The 22,331-nt window shown below is 38.7% G+C and overlaps 1 protein-coding gene across 3 annotated transcripts in view; it reads right to left on the minus strand.

Moving 5' to 3' along the window:
- The window catches only part of LANCL1 (LanC like glutathione S-transferase 1), a 44,106-nt gene that overhangs the window by 17,808 nt on the left and 3,967 nt on the right, over positions 1 to 22,331 (minus strand). For all 3 annotated transcript variants that reach the window (XM_059053765.2, XM_059053766.2, XM_067026809.1), the window contains exons 3-4: positions 22,062 to 22,179; positions 2,217 to 2,424 (exon numbers count right to left, since the gene is read on the minus strand). In XM_059053765.2, coding sequence (XP_058909748.1) covers positions 2,217 to 2,424; positions 22,062 to 22,179 — 326 coding nt within the window. The remainder of the gene's footprint in view (positions 1 to 2,216; positions 2,425 to 22,061; positions 22,180 to 22,331) is intronic.

Genomic DNA, 22,331 nt, shown 5'->3' on the forward strand with positions numbered 1-22,331 from the left:
TAGGCCTGCGCGTCCGGAGCCTGTGCCCCGCAACGGGAGAGGCCACAACAGTGAGAGGCCCGCATACCGCAAAAAAAAAAAAAAAAAGAAAATAGTACAGCCACTTTAAAAAAAAAAAAAAATTATTTATTTATTTATTTATATTTTTGGCTGTGTTGGGTCTTCGTTTCTGTGCAAGGGCTTTCTCTAGTTGCGGCGAGTGGGGGTCACTCTTCATCGCCGTGCGCGGGCCTCTCACTGTCGCGGCCTCTCTTGTTGAGGAGCACAGGCTCCAGATGTGCAGGCTCAGTAGTTGTGGCACACGGGCCTAGCCACTCCGCAGCACGCGGGATCCTCCCAGACCAGGGCATGAACCCGTGTCCCCTGCGTTGGCAGGCGGATTCTCAACCACTGCATCACCAGGGAAGCCCCAGTACAGCCACTTTTGAAGACAGTTTGTAAGTTTCTCCTAAAACTAAACATAGTCTTACCCATACAATCCAGCAATCATGCTCCTTGGTATTTACCAGAAAAAGCTGGAAACTTATGTCCACACCAAAACCTGCAAATGGATGTTTTTAACAGCTTTGTTTATAATTGCCGAAACTTGGAAGAAACTAAGGTGTCCTTCAGTAGGTGAATGAATACATAAACTGTGGTACATCCAGACAATGGAATATTATCAGCTCTAAAAAAAAAATGAGCTATCAAGCCATGAAAAGACATGGAGAAATCTAAATGCATATTACTAAGTGAAAGAACCCAATCTGAAAAGGCTACATACTATACGATTCCAACTCTGTGACATTCTGGAAAAGGCAAAACTATGGAGACAGTAAGAAGACCAATAGTTTTCAGGGGTTAGGAAGAAGAGAGGAGGGATTAATAGGCAGAGCGCAGAAGATTTTTAGGGCAGTGAAACTACTCTGTATGATACTATAATGTTGGATACATGTCATTACACATGTATCCAAACCCATGAAATGTACAATGCCGAGAGTGAACTACAGACTTTGGGTGATTATGATGTGTCAATGCAGGTTTATCGACTGTAGCAAGTGTACTCTGGTGGAGGATGTTGATAACGAGGGGAGGCTATGCGTGTGTGAGTCAGGGGGTGTATGGGAAATCTCTGTACCTTCCTCTCAATTTTGCTGTGAATTGAAAACTGCTCTAAAAAAGTCAAGTCTATTAAACAACAAGACAAAGAAACCTCTGCTGTAATTGCAACTATTTGCATGTTAGCATACTTATGGGGAGCCTAACAGCACGGCATGAAGAGTTGCATCGCAGCCAGATTTCTTACTAGAATTCTGAAAGAGTGTTCAATAAACTCTACTAAAGCAAAAACTGTAGTTTATTTGTACAAAAGTTTCATAATTCTTCATGATTCACAAACTTCTAGTGGGTTGCCCTGATTTATATTAAAAATGAAAATCTGGATTTGCATGTCATTTGCCTGTAAGCAAAGCACTTTTGACTCTGTGTTCCCTTCGGAGGCCTCTGCCAGCCCACTACAGCATGTGCACCATGTTTCTTCAAATTATTGATCCTGGATAGCACCTTGGATTAGTAATCACATGATTAGGCTTTTGATCTCATTTATGCTAAGGAACTGATGTTTGATCTGGAACATGGCAGTGTCATTATATCTTTAAAAAAAATTTTTTTTTTAATTAATTTATTTATTTTTTGGCTGCGTTGGGTATTCCTTGCTGCACGTGGGCTTTCTCTAGTTGTGGCAAGTGGGGACTACTCTTGGTTGCAGTGTGCGGGCTTCTCATTGTGGTGGCTTCTCTTGTTTCAGAGCACGGGCTCTATCTAGGGTGTGTGGGCTTCAGTACTCGTGGCTTGTGGGCTCTAAAGCACAGGCTCAGTAGCTGTGGCTCATGGGCTCTAGAGCGCAGGCTCAGTAGCTGTGGCGCACGGGCTTAGCTGCTCCACAGCATGTGGGATCTTCCAGGACCAGGGCTCAAACCCGTGTGCCCTGCCTTGGCAGGCGGATTCTTAACCACTGTGCCACCAGGGAAGCCCAGTGTCATTATACCTTGCAATAAAATAAGGATTATAATGGTTGTTCCTTAACTACAACTCAGGAATAATGTGATTGATCAAATGACAGCAGTAAGATTTACTGCTGAGAGAAAAAGTAAATTCAAGAAAGTGTTCTTTTGCTAACACACAGAGAATTAAGGCATAATGTTTAGATAATAATTCTCAGAAAGAAACATGATTACCGGGTGATGCAGTCTTCTGCCCGCTTCTCGTTGTTCATCTTGTGATGCACCACAGCAGCCACTGCCAGGGGACCCCCATCCCCACAAAGGAAGGTGATGGAATGCTTGGTCAAACAGTTCAGACTTTGCTTTACGTAGCCATGTGCCATCTGTAGGTAGGTCGGGTCCCCAAACACATCATAGAGGTGTAAGTAAAGCACAGCAATACCTGAAAAGCAAAAAGAAAATCATGTACGGATGAGGAAAGAGCAGTTGACTGTATTATTTTGGTGTACCGTCTACTCCAGTGTTGATTTTTGATAAGCTATAACAAATACGCAAATTATCTGGAAGTTCAGATGACCTTAGTCTAGACTCAGCTTTATTACTAAGCAGCTCTAAGAACAGTAGGCAGACACTTCCTTGTTCTCAGTTTCCTCATCATTACAACTCTTAAGTTAAAATAGGAACTCTAAGAACTCTAAACCTGAGTTTAATATTAATCCTTGTTGCACTCTGGCTATTGTGCTGATGTATTCTTTTTGATGGTTAAAATGATAGGTAATCAACCTTTGGTAAATAATCACCTATTTATTTTACAAATAATAATTTAATAATAAACAAGAAATGTTTGTTCTTATGAGCTAAAGAAATTCAAAGACTAGGGAATGAAAAACTAGATTTTTCTTTATATCGAAGATCATTTTTTGCATGAGAAGATAGGTAGAGTAACCGAATCCTCTATCCCAGTATTGTTCCAGGCAGTGGATTATAAGAAAACTATTAAGTTATTTGAGATCTAAGAACATATATTCCGTTTCCCAGTTGTTTTTTTTTTCACTGTCAAGGACCCAGCCACTTTAGGAACTATACTAGAAAAGCTGCCAATGCCTTTTGCTTTGGGCTTTACTTGATTTGCTTCTTATCCTACTCTTGAAGCCTGCTATATGTAATTGAGGCCTTGTCTGCATGTCCTCATTCCAAATGCCTGTCACAGTTGATAGAGCCTTTCCTCTGAAGCTGACTAGTCTCAGGGCAGACTCAAAGATGTGGGGGTAGGGAGCCTGCCTGCCTGCAGATTTCCAGAAACTAATTTCTCCCCTTAAAGTACATTTTCCATCTCATTTACCATTTTTAGAAGACACAGAACCTCTGTTTAAATCTAAATTAACAGAGCCAATCTCCTTATGGATTTCAATGCAGTAAAAATGCATTTTGCAAAATTACTTTTCACTGTACTGAGGACAATTTTAAATTTAGATAGTTTTCTTATCTTGCATGGGTAATTTCCAAAGCTTTGTGCTGTAGACAATTCAATTTCACATGTATATTAAGGCCAAATTTTCATTTTCTGCCACAGTTAATAACCTTGTCTACTCTTTCAAAGTGACTTGGTGTTAGTAATTGTTAGTAATTCTACAAGCTGCTGATCAGATGTACCAATACTTAAGCTTTGTAGACATAAGTGTACAAAACCTGTACGTGGGTAAGAAAAAAAATTCTCCTTTTCACAAATGATCAATGTCAAGAGCTTCTTCTAGAATTAGGTCCTTAATAGGCTTCACCTCCATCCACACCAGGCATCGGCAGGCAATCCATTTAAATTGTTACCCTTTCATTTTGCCCTCCTGTTCCCATCACTGCCTGCACTCCCCTAATTAAGTTAGGTAGGCACTGAGGCCAGATAATGACATGACTGAGATCTGAGAAAATAAAAAGTGACTAAATACAAGCCCAATAATTGTTTTCCTTTTCAGACCTTTGTCTCTTATTGTCAACAATTCCTCTTGGCCTAAACATTTAACAAACAAAACCCATTAAGGTGTGCAGTTTTGAGGTTTGATGCATTTCTCATGAAAAACAGGTAATCATTTCTCAAGTCTCACAATATTTCATTTAGATGAAAAGTTTTTTTTTTTTTTTTTTTTTTTTTTTTCTTTTTGATCAGCAGAGAATTAGCTTTCCATCACCTCAGGTTCTATTTCTGTCTTTTCATTCGGGGCCTCTGTGTCTGCATATTTTGATTAAGCAATCTTCTGTAGGTTGTAGTTTATTTACAGTGCTTACCTTCTTCCCTGCTACAAGACACTAACGGATGAAAAGGGTTGCAAGTGAGGAATGCTGCTGCCAATCAGAAAAATCCTCCTGGACAACCTTATTACAAGATCAGTATAGGTCAGGAAAATAAGATAAAATGCCTAAGTCAAAGACATTTAATGCCTCAGCAATATTTTATACCCCAGGTGGCCTAATTTAATAATAGAAAAAATGGGGGAATTGCCTGTGACCAAATATCTTGATTTTTATGATCTTCTAACTTTTGACAGTATTCACGCATATAACAACACCTTTGCATAAATACTGAAGGCTGAGCGATAATTGGCAAAGTGGGAAATAAAAACATAACTTCAAGGGCTCTGCAGGGTAAACTCATCCAGTCCTTATGTGTACTCAAAACCCTGGCCTCAGTCCATGCTTTTAAAAACTCTTTTCAAAATGTAATTTTTATCCCAATAAATTTGTTCTTCATGGAAGAAATCAAACAGTACTATAAGGCTTAATACACATTTGCAGTCTCCTGCCCCAGTCTATTCCTGTCTCCCAGAAGCAACCATTTTCAATCATTTTATCTATTTCCTCTAGTATCTGCCTCCATATTTCTATAATATGCTATGTACTTTCTCTTGATTTTTCTTTATCAGTTATTTTTGATTCACATTCCACTCTGGAAGATAAGGATTTAGCTCTTATAATAGACACTGCTAAGTGGTCCCCCCAAATCTATCTCCCTCTTCTCTAAACAAATACTGCCTTGGATTTTAGCTAGGCACATGGCGGCCCAGAACAGTCTCCTTTGCAGATGGGTATGCTGGTCCACTCCATGATAATGACTGTCACAAAGCCATGAAAACTAATGCTTTTTGGTCTTAATTTTACTATCTTGTTAGATTTGCTCACATATATGACTTAAACATTCTGACACATTTAAAAAAGAAAATAATCCACCTGAAGAGAGATATGCTGAGAAATCAGTAAAGCAAAATGGAATCCATTATTTTCCCATTAATTCTCAAGTCATTAAAGGTGACTTTACAATAAATATTTGGGATAATATCCTAATTCTGTTAAGTAATGAGTACTTTCCTTCAGGAACAAGAGATTATTCCTACTCTGGATGATGTCTTACTTTATTTCCCAGAGGGTATAGGAAAGTTGTTATAGGGATATCATCTCCATTTTACATGCAAAACCAGACAAATTTAAGTAATATCAGTAAAGTACCATTTAGAATTAAGCATGTGAAGTCAGTAATTGTTTTAGAAATGGTACGTTAATTCCATAGTTATTCACAGCCTTGGAAGCTGACTTGGTGGAGAAGGAACAGACAAGTGGGCAGAGTATCCGCTCTATCCCAGGGGCGAAAAAAACACCATCAGGAAGTAGTTATGGGTGGGGTGTGGACTGAAAGGGGAGCTTCATTTGTGGGAAGCCCCAAATGGAGCAAATGCAGAGAGTACTCCCAGCATGTGGAATTATCTGAGCAAATCCACGTGGACAAGAAGACTAGAGGATGACCTGGTTAGTAAGGCTGGACTCCTTGGGGGTTCAAATTATTAAAAACCAGACATAGAAATTTAGATCTGATGTTAATCTACTGTCAGTTTATGTAGAGGAGGAGTATTCAAAAAGCATTTTTCAAAGATAAATTTGGCTATATGTGTTAGTCCAGGTCCTGTAAGATGGGACTGAATATATAGGACTTTATTAGGGACATATATAACATGAAGAGTACTGCAGGGCACCATACCAGCAATTGCATGCTTTGGCTTGGAAGTGACGTCTTCTGGTCCCGGGGCTCCGCCCAGAAGAGGTGGCCTCATCTAACTACAATGAAGTTGAGAGGTCTAATCCTCCCGGGACCCCAGAAAGAGAGGAACAACCCGATATGGATGAGCACTAGAAGTGTCTAACACGGGGCCTGGCAGGGAGGTGGCAGAAAGAGGGAGCCAAGCCTCGGACAGGTCAGGTTTGAGATGTTCATTAGACATCCAAGTGAAGATGTCAAGTAGGCAGCTGGATATATGAGTCTGAGTTCGGGGAAGAGAGGCTGGACAAATGTCCTCCAAAAAATAAAAAAAGAACCCACTTATCTCCTGTGATCTCAGAGGCCGGTAGAAACCCAGATATCTATTACTTTGATCTTATAACTCCTGGAGCCTGTTTGGTTGCTCAGAACTGCAGTGTCCAATGTGACAGACTCTAACGATAAGTATCTACAGAAACTTAAGTTAAAGGTAAACAAATTTAAAATTCAGTTTCTCAGTCACACTAGCCACATTTCAAATGCTTGATAGCCACATGTGGCTAGTGGCTGCTGTATGGACAGCAAAGAAACTATCCATCACAGCAGAATGGTCTAAGGACAGCACTGTTTTGAACACCAGGGACAGATGTCATTCTTCATAAGAAGTTCAGGATGTCTGGCACTGCCTCGCAGCTCGTCCTACGAATCTCTTGGTTTTGAAATGTTGAAAACTAATTTACTTGAAAGACGAAAACAAATAAAACTTTGCTGTAACAGGAATATGTCCTGGCTTTCAGTATGGAAGCTCTGAACCAGATTTTTTCTATTCTGTTTCCTTCTGTAGCTACAACTCTGGGAAGGGAGGGTAAATTGTTTAGGGACACTTCTAAATCTGCAGTTTCCTTACTCAGCTACTTATCCCCAGTAGTACTATAAATATAGCCAGCTGTTGAGAAGTAATTAATACTCAGCCTTTGGATTTCTGAGGGATCATTAGTCCTATTCATCTTGACCAATCAACACCTCGATGCATCTCAAATGTCTATGGAGATGATACAGATCTCCACAGATGTATGAAGCTCTCAAAGCACTTCTCTGTAATTCTGCATTTTATAGAGATTATTCCTCAACATTATTCACTTATTTTACCACCAGCCTACACTGATGTAAAACCTTTGCCATGGTACTTCAGATCTGCAAGTCATTTCCTTGTAGGTTAGGTGCTTTTGAAGACTCTCTTCATGTACTCTGGTGGGAAAAATCATGTTCAGATTACGGGTACTGCTGGAGCCACTAGAGATGTTCAGCTAATGCCCAAGAATGGGTCTTAATAGTTTTGAGTGATACGGAGACAAGAACTTCCTAAAGGCGGGGGCAAGGGTTGTTCCAACCTGAGATTCAAATAAACTGTTCCCTAGTTGAAACTTTAAAGGCTCATCAATTACTTAATTTTTTTTTTCCTTTCAGATTAATGAAAATATAAGAAATGAAAGTTTTCTCTGATTAACCTCATACATCATGATCACCTGCTTTTTAAGCAGGTTGGTACTTTCTAATGTGTTATTCTGTAACTGTCTAAATTCTGGTTGTGTTTTGAGTGTGTGTGTTTCCATTTCTTCAACGAAATGACAGGGTCTTCAGGGCAGAATTCCCATTCCTAGTCACTGCAGTTACTCTCCACAAAGCCTGGATGTAAACACTACACTGACTAGTGCATCCAGTGAGTCTTCAGATTAAAGCCCGGCACAGTGCTGGCTTTCCAAATACTCCAGCACTTTTAATACAGGTAATGTGGGGAGGAAACTAAGGTGTGACTAAGGGTGTGACTCCACACCCTTAATTTAATAATATTGACCCAAACAAAGAAATGTAAATGTAAATTAAGAAAGGCAAATGAGGCCTTCCCTGGTGGCGCAGTGGTTGAGAGTCCGCCTGCCGCTGCAGGGGACACGGGTTCGTGCCCCGGTCCGGGAAGATCCCACATGCCGCGGAGCGACTGGGCCCGTGAGCTGTGGCCGCTGAGCCTGCGTGTCCGGAGCCTGTGCTCCACAACAGGAGGCCACAGCAGTGAGAGGCCCGCGTACCGCAAAAAAAAAAAAAAAAAAAAAAAAAAAGAAAGAAAGGCAAATGAGCACTCTGAAGATGTGTCTTCTTTTCTCTGTTATCTATTTCCAGAGATAAATAGGAAAAGAGATTAAAATTTACAAAAAGGAGATATATACTTTCCTCCTTCCTTCCCTCAGTGCCCTACAGTGCACTGCTTTGTAACTGTCAAACTAGGAAGCACTCCTAGTCTTTTATTCAGACTACCGTAACAGATGATAACTCCTTCAGCGTAGTCGTCATTAAGAAGCACGGGTTCAGGAATCACTACCTGGGACTGAAGCCTAGCTCTGCCACTTCCCAGCTGTGTGATCTTAACCCCACTTACTAAGCCTTTCTGTGCCTGAGCATCTTTATCTATAAAATGAAAATAACAGTAGCTACTCCACAGTCACTGTACATCATTCTGATCAGTACAACAGTCCCCAGCACATAGTATCTACTCAATAAATGTCCAATCCCCATTAGACTGTGGATCTCCATGAGTGTTGAATGAGTCACTTTGTCTCATCACTGATGCCTGATCTCAAGGGACAGAAAGTACAGAGGGAACCATATTCTTCCTCTTCCCATTTCCTGCCTCTCTCCTCCCTCACTGGCTCCTCAGACTGGGGAGGATTAGCAAAGTGTTCCCTATACGTGTACCACCTTGAGCTTTCTGGGGGTCTTCCCGCATCAGGCGCTCTCTCTTCTCAATCCTGTTTCTCATGTCATAATCCATTCTTTGGCTGTCCAGATGTTCTTTGAGTCTATGGAGGTAAATTCAAATAGGGTGCAAGAAGAAGGAAGCCCACTTTATGTCCAGGTCTAAACAGTATGCGCTTTATTCAGCTTTACCAGGTGTAAAGTGAATATTATGAGCCCTGTCTCATTTCTCAGTTCATGCTCAACTGCATCAGAGGTTGAAGGGAAAGAGATGTGACTGACTCTTTTACATCCTAAAAGACATGAAATGAGTTGGATTCCCACCCTTTCCCCATTCCACCTAGTTATGTTTGTTATTGTTTTTAGTTTGCTTAGATGGTAGCTAGAGTAGTAACAGGAGGCCACTCTCCGTTCATTCATTCATTCATTTGTTCATTCAACAAATATTTTTTAAGCACCAACTATGGACCTGGCATTGTATTAACTGCTGAAGTTAATGGAATGAAAATGACAAGACACGGCCTCAGTCTCCTGGTGTTGTCCATAAAAATCAAATGCTTAGATATGTCTTCTTTCTTTACCTCCTCCTGCTTCTTCTGATCTATCTACAAACATTCTCATCCTGCTCTGGGCTTCACCCAAGCACACTGGTGATATCGAAACCCTCCAGCTGTTTCAAGCTTGTGTCTCAGCCATTTAAGATTACTGACAGCACAATGATACCAGCACCATATAAAGTGCAGGCACAAAGAAAGCAGGCGACATTCTTGGTGCATTCATCTGTCTAGCAGTCACTGTGAAGAGCTCTGATAGACCCGGTGTAGATCCATGCTACTGATGCCTTCTGTTTGTCCTAACAGTTTAGTGCTTCTCATGAAGGTGAAGGACACTTGGTCAGGGCTCAAATTAGACAATGGAATGCTGGCTCTGATGAAGAGCTACTTATAAGAATATCAAATTGCAAAGAAAAGACACCTGGCCCTTGCAATTCCTTTCAAACAAGTCTGGTATCTGCAGAAACTAAGACCCACATGCTAAAGCTGTAGCTCAGAGGCTATACATTTGGCAGATCAGAGGAACAGCATCTTGAAACACTTTAATAACTTGCATTTAGAGCGTGAGTTGATATTACTCTAGGGATTATGCTGCATATCCTCTTATTTAAAATGTTATCTAATACTTGAAAAGAGGAAATATATGCCAATCTTAGCCTCATTAACTTTGTGAGTTGGTTATAGAATATTGGGTCATGGCTTCTAGAACTAAAGCCCCTAGAGTCCTGTGTGTAATTTTTAAGTGTGAGCTGATCATCATTTCCCTTGGGAATTATCATAGCTAAGAGTGGGAAAAAATGAAATTAAATGAGGGCTAGCACTTTCCCTCATTCTCTCTTAAAGATACTAGTGAGATCAGCCATCCCTTGGGTTTATTTAACTCTCCTCCTTTGTTATCTGCGAGGGAAGCAATCTTTCCTACTAAATGCTTACTTCAAACACGAGAATACTTCATCTGCTCATTTAATCCTTTATAACAGCAATTCCTCAACAGTGTTTCATGTTTTCCATTTTATAAAGCACTTTAAAATCTTCTCCACCCTAGAACAGATATACTTCAAACAAAACCCAGGTGGCAGGGGGCATCATGCTCTCTGGTGAGTCCCCAGAGATCCCTGGATACCACCTACCATCACTTAATAGCTGGCCCTTAGATTTGATCTTAAGGGGCTTCCATGCCTGCTATTTTTCTACACTGTCTGCTATATGCACAGGCATAAAGAACCACATGGCTTCCCTTAGCCCCCAAACTGGGATCATGCAGCAAAGAATTCTTGAAAATCTACTAGGATAGGATTAAGGCTAAAAAAGAACAACTCAATGCTTACTGCTGGTATATGTCATACATCAATATCATGATGCACTGCACTTCAGTGTATTAAATTTTATAAAGGAGGATTTCGGTGAAAAGAACTGAGGCTGTTCATTTCAAATATTGCTTATTAACAGTTGGAAGAGCTACAGATTGCTTTCAGACTAGGGGCAATATTTTACTCAAGAAGATCCTCAACATGCCTTTTCAAATACAAGGAATTATGAGGAAAAGCTTCTGTTTTGGCCGAGTTAATTTTCTATCCTGAAACCACACTGAATATATTAATTCAGGATTAGGAAGGGGAAAAACACCTTCTATGGAACAATGCTGGAGATTACACTTTTCTAGCTGCCAATGCCCATAAATCTTTCTAGGGTTTCCTCTATGTCCAGTCCCAAACAACTTTTTCCTGTAGACATTTTAATAGTAATTACTGTTGCCTGTCTAACAAGCCATCTTTCCTTCTAGCTTTCCAAATTCCTGTCATGTTTGAGCAGGGCTTATTCTGATTTTTCTTCCTAAAACACTTAAAATTAACTAGTCATTAGCCATTTCTAAAAAGTTTGTACAGCATGAGTATCATCATGTAGGTATCACTGAAATTATTCCATCTTACAAGGTTATGTGTAGATCTTCTTCACTTATAAAATGCATGGAGTAAACTAGAACGTAGGAGTGGAAAGTAAACAACACATACACACACACACACACACACACACACACTCTCTCTCTCTCTCTCTCTCTCTCTCTCTCTCTCTCTCTCTCTCTCTCTCTCTCTCTCTCTCTCTCTCTCACACTCTCATGGGGTAAAGAGCAGGGCTCTAAAGCCAGGCTTGCTGCATCGAATCTTATCTTTGGCACTTACTAGCTGAGTAACCTTGAACAAGGAACTCAGCTTCACTTTGCTTCAGTTATCTCATCTGTGAAATCAGGATGTGAATAGTATCCACACCACAGAGTTGTTTTGAGATTTAGATGTGTTATTTAATGCAAAGCACTTATCAGTGCCTGGCATTAACATTAGTTACTGGCATACATGCACACACACTCTGGCTCCCATCATTCAAATGTCAATCCTATTAACATTTTATTAACAAGAATCATGTTTTAATCTTTACTCCTGTCTTTCCACAGTCAAATGATCACAAAACTGCACAGTGATGATCCTCATTCCTTCAGGAACCAAAATTCATTCAATCAATGTATTTTATTATTAAAGTATTGAATTCTTGTTTTTTGAACATTAATATATAGTAATAATTTTTTAACGCTCAATTAGTAACTGAAAAATTGATTATTCATGACACTTCATTCCTGAATAAGTAACAGAGAGGATTTACGGTAATAACTACTTCATTTGCCAATATGAGACAGCTGTGGGGTTTTAAAAAGTCTTCCCTCCTTTCCTTCCTAAGTAAGGGTCAAGGCATTTTACCTCTCTGCTGTGAATAAAAAAAAGTAAAAGCCAAGAATACGGCTTATAAAACTGCACTATGACAACCCATATGTATAAATAAATATGCAGGCATTGGAGAAGATGATGTCTGAATCCTATTAAAAGCTTATGTTAACCACTCTCATCACTGTATTATATCCTCTGCTTCATTTAAAAATAAAAGCCAAGATAATTTCAGCTGTAAAATAGTTTGTGAAATGAAGGTTAACTTTCTAAAGCAATGATTTGCTTCTTTTAAATTTCAACTTAAACCTGTATGTATCACCCTTACCAATAAAGCATCATGGTGTTTTCTAAAGCAAATACAACACACAGAGGTGCTCTAGCAGAAATTCCAATAAGTACCCTGTCACTAACTGTCTCAATTTTTGATGAACAACAACAAAAAAACCAAAACAGAAAATAGGAAAAAATGACATGAGTCCAGTTTTTCAGTCTGAAGTACATATGTAACATTAAAAACATATGGGTGCCTCCTCTCTTCACTAAAACTCTTTCAAGATCAAGTGACTAACTGAGACAAATCTAGGCATAGCATGAATGAGGTATAATGAAGTTGGGCAGCCTAGCTCTGTAGTTTTCTTTAGAGTCATGAACCAGAAACACAGACACATTATTATGGGGTGTACTATGGATTGATAAATGCTTCAAACAAATTAAGGACTTTGAACTACAATCCTGCAGCCTGTGGAATAAAAACCACATTCACAGAAACATAGACAAGATGACAAGGCAGAGGGCTATGTACCAGATGAAGGAACAAGATAAAACCCAAGAAAAACAACTAAATGAAGTGGAGATAGGCAACCTTCCAGAAAAAGAATTCAGAATAATGATAGTGAAGATGATCCAGGACCTCGGAAAAAAAAAATGGAGGCGAAGATTGAGAAGATGCAAGACATGTTTAACAAAGACCGAGAAGAATTAAAGAACACACAGAGATAAACAATACAATAACTAAATGAAAAATACACTAGAAGGAATGAATAGCAGAATAACTGAGGCAGAAGAACGGAAAAGTGACCGGGAAGACAAATTAGTGGAATTCACAATTGCGGACCAGAATAAAGAAAAAAGAATGAAAAGAAATGAAGACAGCCTAAGAGACCTCTGGGACAACATTAAATGCAACAACATTCGCATTATAGGGGTCCCAGAAGGAGAAGAGAAAGAGAAAAGAACGGAGAAAATATTTGAAGAGACTGTAGTCAAAAACTTCCCTAACATGGGAAAGGAAATAGCCACCCAAGTCCAGGAAGCACAGCTAGTCCCATACAGGATAAAACCAAGGAGAAACACACAGAGACACACAGTTATCAAATTGGCAAAAATTAAAGACAAAGAAAAATTATTGAAAGCACCAAGGGAAAAATGAAAAATAACATACAAGGGAACTCCCATGAGGTTAACAGCTGTTTTCTTAGCAGAAACTCTACAAGCCAGAAGGGAGCGGCATGATATACTTAAAGTGATGAAAGGGAAGAACTTACAACCAATATTACTCTACCAGGCAAGGATCTCATTCAGATTCGATGGAGAAATCAAAAGCTTTACAGACAAGAAAAAGCTAAGAGAGTTCAGCACCACCAAACAAGCTCTACAACGCTAAAGGAACTTCTCTAACTGGGAAACACAAGAGGAGAAAAGGATCTACAAAAACAAACCCAAAACAATTAAGAAAATGGTCATAGGAACATACATATCGATAATTACCTTAAACGTGAATGGATTAAATGCTGCAACCAAAAGACACAGGCTTCCTGAATGGATACAAAAACAAGACCCATATATATGCTGCCTCAAAGAGATTCACTTCAGACCTAGGGACACATACAGACTGAAAGTGAGGGGATGGAAAAACATATTCCGTGCAAATGGAAATCAAAAGAAAGCTGGAGTAGCTATACTCATATCAGAGAAACTAGACTTTAAAATAAAGAATGTTACAAGAGACAAGTAAGGACACTACATAATGATCAAGGCATCAATCCAAGAAGAAGATATAACAATTATAAATATATATACACCCAATACAGGAGCACCTCAATACATAAGGCAACTGCTAACAGCTATAAAAGAGGAAATTGACAGTAACACAATAATACTGGGGGACATTAACACCTCACTTACACCAATGGACAGATCATCCAAAATGAAAATAAATAAGGAAACAGAAGCTTTAAATGACACAATAGACCAGATAGATTTAATTGAAATTTATAGTATATTCCATCCAAAACCAGCATATTACACTTTCTTCTCAAGTGCGCATGGAACGTTCTCCAGGATAGATCACATCTTGGGTTATAAATCAAGCCTCAGTAAATTTAAGAAAATTGAAATCATATCAAGCATCTTTTCTGACCACAATGCTATGAGATTAGAAATGAATTACAAGGAAAAAAATGTAAGAAACACAAACACATGGAGGCTAAACAATATGTTACTAAACAACCAAGAGATCACTGAAGGAAATCAAAGAGGAAATCAAAAAATACCTAGAGACAAATGACAATGAAAACACGATGATCCAAAACCTATGGGATGCAGCAAAAGCAGTTCTAAGAGGGAAGTTTATAGCTATAAAAGCCTACCTCAAGAAACAAGAAAAATCTCAAGTAAACAATCTAACCTTACACCTAAAGGAACTAGAGAAAGATGAACAAACAAAACCCAAAGTTATCAGAAGGAAAGAAATCATAAAAATCAGAGCAGAAATAAATGAAACAGAAACAAAGAAAACAATAGCAAAGATCAGTAAAACTAAAAGCTGGTTCTTTGAGAAGATAAACAAAATTGATAAACCATCATCCAGACTCATCAAGAAAAAGAGGGAGAGGGCTTAAATCAATAAAATTAGAAATGAAAAAGGAGAAGTTACAACAGACACCACAGAAATACAAAGTATCCTAAGAGACTACTACATGCAACTCTATGCCAATAAAATGGACAACCTGGAAGAAATGGACAGGTTCTTAGAAAGGTATAACCTTCCAAGACTGAACCAGGAAGAAAAAGAAAATATGAACAGACCAATCACAAGTAATGAAATTGAAACTGTGATTAAAAATCTTCCAACAAACAAAAGCCCAGGACCAGATGGCTTCACAGGTGAATTCTATCAAACATTTAGAGAAGAGCTAACACCCATCCTTCTCAAACTGTTCCAAAAAATTGCAGAGGAAGGAAAACTCCCAAACTCATTCTATGAGGCCACCATCACACTGATACCAAAACCAAAGATACTATAAAAAAAGAAAATTACAGACCAATATCACAGATGAATATAGATGCAGAAATCCTCAACAAAATACTAGCAAACAGAATCCAACAGCACATTAAAAGGATCATACACCATGATCAAGTGGGGTTTATTCCAGGAATCCAAGGATTCTTCAATATATGCAAATCAATCAACTTGATACACCATATCAACAAACTGAAGGAGAAAAACCATATGATCATCTCAATAGATGCAGAGAAAGCTTTTGACAAAATTCAACACCCATTTATGATCAAAACTCTCCAGAAAGTGGGCATAGAGGGAACCTACCTCAACATAATAAAGTCCATATATGACAACCCCCCAGCAACATCATTCTCAATGGTGAAAAACTGAAAGCATTTCCTCTAAGATCAGGAACGAGACAAGGATGTCCACTCTCACCACTATTATTCAGCATAGTTTTGGAAGTCCTAGCCACAGCAATCAGAGAAGAAAAAGAAATAAAAGGAATACAAATTGGAAAAGAAGAAGTACAACTGTCACTGTTTGCAGATTTCATGATACTATACATAGAGAATCCAAAAGAGACCACCAGAAAACTACTAGAGCTAATCAATGAATTTGGTAAAGTTGCAGGACACACAATTAATGCACAGAAATCTCTTGCATTCCTATACACTAATGATGAAACATCTGAAAGAGAAATTATAGAAACACTCCCATTTACCACTGCAACAAAATGAATAAAATCCCTAGGAATAAACCTACCTAGGGAGGGCTTCCCTGCTGGCGCAGTGGTTGAGGGTCTGCCTGCCGATGCAGGGGACGTGGGTTTGTGCCCCGGTCCGGGAGGATCCCACATGCTGTGGAGCGGCTGGGTCCGTGAGCCATGGCCACTGAGCCTGCGTGTCCGGAGCCTGTGCTCCGCAACAGGAGAGGCCACAACAGTGAGAGGCCCGCCTAGCACACACACACAAAAAATCCTACCTAGGGAGACAAAAGACCTGTATGCAGAAAACTATAAGACACTGATGAAAGAAATTAAATATGATACCAACAGATGGAGAGATACACCATGTTCTTGGAGTGGAAGAATCAATATTGTGAAAATGACTATACTACCCAAAGCAATCTACAGATTCAATGCAATCCCTATCAAATTACCAATGGCATTTTTTATAGAACTAGAACAAATCATCTTAAAATTTGTATGGAGACACAAAAGACCCCGAATAGCCACAGCAATCTTGAGGGAAAAAAATACGGAGCTGTAGCAATCAGACTCCCTGACTTCAGACTATACTACAAAGCTACAGTCATCAAGGTAATATGGTACTGGCACAAAAACAGAAACATAGATCAATGGAACAAGATAGAAAGCCCAGAGATAAACCCACGCACCTATGGTCTACTAATCTATGACAAAGGAGGCAAAGATATACAATGGAGAAAAGACAGTCTCTTCATTAAGTGGTGCTGTGAAAACTGGACAGCTATATGTAAAACAATGAAATTAGAATACTCCCTAACACCATACACAAAAATAAACTCAAAATGGATTAGAGACCGAAATGTAAGACCGGACACTATAAAACTCTTAGAGGAAAACATAGGAAGAACACACTTTGACATAAATCACAGCAAGATCCTTTTTGATCCACCTCCTAGAGTAATGGAAATAAAAATAAAAATAAACAAATGGGACCTGGAAATAAAAATAAAAATAAACAAATGAGACCTAATGAAACTTCAAAGCTTTTGCACAGCAAAGGAAACCATAAAGAAGATGAAAAGACAACACTCAGAATGGGAGAAAATATTTGCAAACGAATCAACAGACAAAGGATTAATCTCCAAAATATATAAATAGCTCATGCAGCTCAATATTAAAGAAACAAACAACCCAATCCAAAAGTGCGCAGAAGACCTAAATAGACATTTTTCTAAAGAAGACATACAGATGGCCAAGAAGCACATGGAAAGCTGCTCTACATCACTATTAGAGAAATGCAAATCAAAAGTACAATGAGGTATCACCTCACACCAGTTAGAATAGGCATCAGCAGAAAATATACAAACAACAAATGCTGGAGAGGGTGTGGAGAAAAGGGAACCCTCTTGCACTGTTGGTGGGAATGTAAATTGATACAGCCACTATGGAGAACAGTATGGAGGATCCTTAAAAAACTAAAAATAGGATTACCATATAATCCAGCAATCCCACTACTGGGCATATACCTAAAGAAAACCATAATTCAAATAGACACATGCACCCCAATGTTCCTTGCAGCACTATTTACGATAGCCAGGTCATGGAAGCAACCTAAATGCCCATCGACAGATGAATTGATAAAGAAGATGTGTGGTACATATATACAATGGAATATTAGTCATCCACAAAAAGGAATGAAATTGAGTCATGTGTTGAGACATGGATGGACCTAGGGACCGTCATACAGAGTGAAGTAAGTCAGAAAGGGAAAAATAAATATCATATATTAACGCATGTATGTGGAACCTAGAAAAATGGTAGAGACGAACGAGTTTGCAGGGCAGAAGTTGAGACACAGATGTAGAGAACAAACGTATGGACACCAAGGGGGGAAAACTGCGGTGGGGTGGGGATGGTGGTGTGCTGAATTGGGCGATTGGGACTGACATGTACACCCTGATGTGTATAAAATTGATGACTAATAAGAACCTGCAGTATAAAAAAACAAAGAAAAAAAAACAACTAATACTAAACTTACTTTGGGTTATTTTTATGGAACTATATTAATATAAATGGTTCAGATATTATATGAAATTTCTAAAAATCTTATATGTTCTGGTATAATGTTATAAGTCATAATTCTAGTTATTAGTTTAAAATGTATATCTCAGAAATAACTAAAAAAAAGAAAACAAAAAACAAATTAAGGACTTTATATCCCTGCAAGAAGCAAACAAGACTTGAGAGGAAGCAGAAAGGGCAGGCAGAGAGCTGTTTAATCAAGCTGAGAAAACAATAATGATTCCCAGTATCAAATTTAGAACCTGCTGTAGCCCCTTTCTAAATTGAAATTACACTTGGCTGTACAAAAATTATTTATGATTTGGCATTTCTATAATACCTCCTTTCTATCGCAGGCTTTATGAAAAGACTATTACTGCAATAAACAAATGAACTTAAAAATGAATAAGACATTTTCAATCAAAATTAAATATCACTTTCTCTAGAAATATAGAGCAGGCAAAATATTGCTTAGCAAATTTCAAATATTTACAGACATTCGTAAATTTATCCTTATAAAAATTTCCCCAGAGTGGGCAGAAGCTAGAGATCCTTTGGCAGACGAAAAAATTGTGTCTTGCTGTCTAAATACTCTGTGCAAACACAGGAACAAAAAAGGATCATTTTTTTTTGTTATACAGAACTTATAGCAGAGATTGCTAGGTCTTACCCCAAATCCATGCTCCTCTTTCCTTTAGTAACAGAACTTCAGGTAACAGACTACATTCACCATCCTTTCTTGCTAAGGGGTATGAATATGTGACTATGCTCCAGCCAGTACAAAGAAAGTAGAATTGAAATGCTGAGTGGGACTTCCAGAAAGTCTTTTTAAAGGGAAGAAATGCATTTGTCTTTGCCTCTTTTTACTCCCTGCAGCCTTGAAAAGCCAATGTAATGGCTGGATATTCAGTCACTATTTGGCCTAGGATTAGAAGCTAGTGGCTGAGGGATGATGTAGCAGAAAGAAAGGAGCCTGGGTTCCTTTTGACATCCTGAGGCCATCATAGCAGCCCTGGGCCCCCTCCCTCTGGCTTTCTTTTACATTAGAGAAAAAAAAACAAAACAGAAACTTCTATCTTATTTAAGTCACTGCAATTTTGATTATTTGGGGTATATGCAACTGAACCCAATCCTATTCCAAAACCAAGCCTATCTGAATCAGCACAAATATCAGACCATACTTCCACTGGGGAATGAAACTTAACAAAATAAGATGGTAATATAAGGTTCTAGTTGTAACAGTCATGTAGTTTCTCAAATAAACTATGTGTTGTATGCAAAAGCTTTCATTGCATATTGACAACAAATGCTTAATAAACATGAATTGCTGAAGAAGAAAATAAAGTTTTAAAGGATTTCTACAATTAGTATTTCCCAAAGTAATATTATTTTAGACACGTTAATAACAAGAGCAAATAATAAGTTAATACTTATAGAAATATGACCCTAAATTTGGTGAACAAAGTTAAAAATATATAATCCCCTTTTCCTCAAAAGTATTACTTTTTGAAAGATAATGAAGGGACTTGCCTGGTGGCGCAGAGGTTAAGGATCAGCCTGCCGATGCAGGGGACACGGGTTTGAGCCCTAGTCCGGGAAGATCCCACATGCCGCAGAGCGACTAAGCCCGTGTGCCACAACTACTGAGCCCGCGTGCCACAACTACTGAAGCCTGTGGGCCTAAAGCCCATGCTCCACAACAAGAGAAGCCACCGCAATGAGAAGCCTACACACTGCAACGAAGAGTAGCCCCTGCTCGCCGCAACCAGAGAAAGCCCAGGCGCGGCAACGAAGACCCAACGCAGCCAAAAATAAATAAATTAATTAATTAAAAAAAAAATTAAGATAATGAGGCACAAAAAGTAACATACAAACCCACATAATTATGTAAACTGCTTTGAGACATAACACCAAGTATTTTTATTGTGTTAAGATGTTAATGTATTTTTGGTAATAAAATAGCAGTTATGAATAGATGATACTTGATAAGACATAATATAATGGGGGGAAAAGGTATTATGATTTTCTGCGGTTGATCAGCTTTAGTTTCTCATGTAACTCAGAGTTTTATGCTATTCAGATGGAACACTGCACAGGAAAGCATTTTACTTATCAAAACACTGGAGGAGACTCCATTTTACGTGGGAACAATGGCTTTTTAACAGTGCTTGATGGGGAGACATTAGGAACTTTGCCTTGAAAGCCATTAGCAAATTTATCTAGAAAATTTTATGCTACATCATAAACTAACCAGCAACTGAAGACATCCTAAACTGCTTAGTATGCCAATTGCCCCTATGAGCTGCTTTCAGGAGACAGCAATGACTATCATAGATACTGACGCATTAAAAGTTGGAAGGACATGGGCAATTCAAAGAAAATGATGCCAAAAACTCCATAGTGCCAAAAAAATTTAAACAAACTTGCATTTTACTTTGGAGTAACATTTTTTTTTTTCTATTTTCCAAGTAAATTGTAACTTTGTTTCTCAACTAGCCCTGCCAATAGAGGAGCTTTTCCTTATACTGCCAAACTATCAATTCAAACTTGAAATCAATCACCACTTCTTTTTCTCCTAAAGCAAGTTACCTTATAATATATAATAAATAATACAAGCTCACCTGAAGCGAGTGAGTTAGAGATTTAAGTCATTCTTTTAACAATCAGTTATGGAATTAAATCTAGCCACCTGTCTCAGTTGTCCTATTTTGTTCAAATCCTCATAATTTAAAATAAAGAACAGTAATGCTCATTAATGAGACTCATCTACCAATTACTGTGCAACTGGAAACAGCAGCTACTCAATAAATGACAGCTGTTGCTATAATGTCTCTTGAAGCAAAATACTTTCACTTTATTCTCACCTTAACATTTCTTGTGTTAAGCTTCTAAAATCTACAAAAATCATAAAACTAAACTATAAAAGGGAGGGTCCAACACTATTTAGTCTATTCCTTTTATTTTATAAAATACTGACCTTAAACGTCCCTGAGAGATTATAATTTTACTGATTTTATCTGCCTTCCCCATCCTCATAAGAAAGAAGTCACTTGCCATAACTGAGAGGATTGCTAAGAGACTGCTATTGGTAAATTCCTCTCAGAAAAGCTCTCAAAGTATGCTCTAAGGATGACCATCTACATCAAGACCACTGAGGCTTGCAAACTGCAGATTCCTGGTCTGTTCAAGACTACCGAAGCAGAACTCACTGTGAGGCCCGGGAACCTGCATGTTTATGATAAGCGTCATTGCCTTAAAATCAAATCCAAACTCCTTAAGCTGAAAACCTCTTCCTACTTGTCTGCTTTTCAGAGTAACTGGGAAACACTAAGTCTCTAAATTATCCTTTCTTCAAGATTAGAAAGCTGTCTTCTCTCTCTCTATTAGTAAGCTAGCTGCAGTTATACAACTTTCCTTCTTTGGTTTCTCTCATTCTCACTTTTTTGACATTTATGTACTATTTCCTCCCAAACTTTCTCAACCTCTCAATAACCAGTAAAACAGTGAATGTACACCAACCAGCAACAACTATACTGGAGGATTAGTTCACGGAATCTATACTCTACCGAGTTCCTCTATGGATCCCTGTTATGTGGTAACGTTAAAAAAAGAAGACAATTCTGGACGTGTTTTATTTCCCGTGGGCAGATTCCTCTGTTTCAGGCACTGCATTCTGGGAATCTTCCCAACTCTTCCCACTGAAATTCCATCTCTGAATTAACTATGTAATGCTGAACATCAATTTTTCTCCCAAGTATGGCAGCCATCCAAATTTGTCTCTGGCGTGAATTACAGGAATATGCTTGCCCTGCCCTAAATTCTGAGCACTATTAAAGATCCAGAAGATACCCAGGTTAGGCTGAGAGCACAGCATTCTCCCCAGAAGCAATTACTCCTACACAGATGCAGGAAGCATTTAAGGGTACAGCATTCAGCCAGACAGCTCTCCTCTACCACGCTTATGCCAGTTCACAGTCAGCACTTCATACCTGCCCAGCCAGTGTAAACAGTGCTATCCCGAGGATCTGCTGACTTTAGGCCTCTCTCCATTCGCTGAAGAAGCTCTCGAATCTTATTGTTCAGGCGTTGTGAGAACTCAGTAGTCAGCTGTAGGTATTAAAGGGAAAACAAATTATCAAAAAATATGGGGCACTGGGTGTCCTGGACTAAAGGCTATTAAAAATAGGAGGGTACTTCATTTCCACTTAAGTTCATTTTTTTTTTTGCCTAAGAGAACTGGACAATTACTTTGTTCTTAA

The sequence above is a fragment of the Kogia breviceps genome, chromosome 2 (assembly GCF_026419965.1).
Source record: "Kogia breviceps isolate mKogBre1 chromosome 2, mKogBre1 haplotype 1, whole genome shotgun sequence".
NCBI classification, from domain to species: Eukaryota; Metazoa; Chordata; class Mammalia; order Artiodactyla; family Physeteridae; genus Kogia; species Kogia breviceps.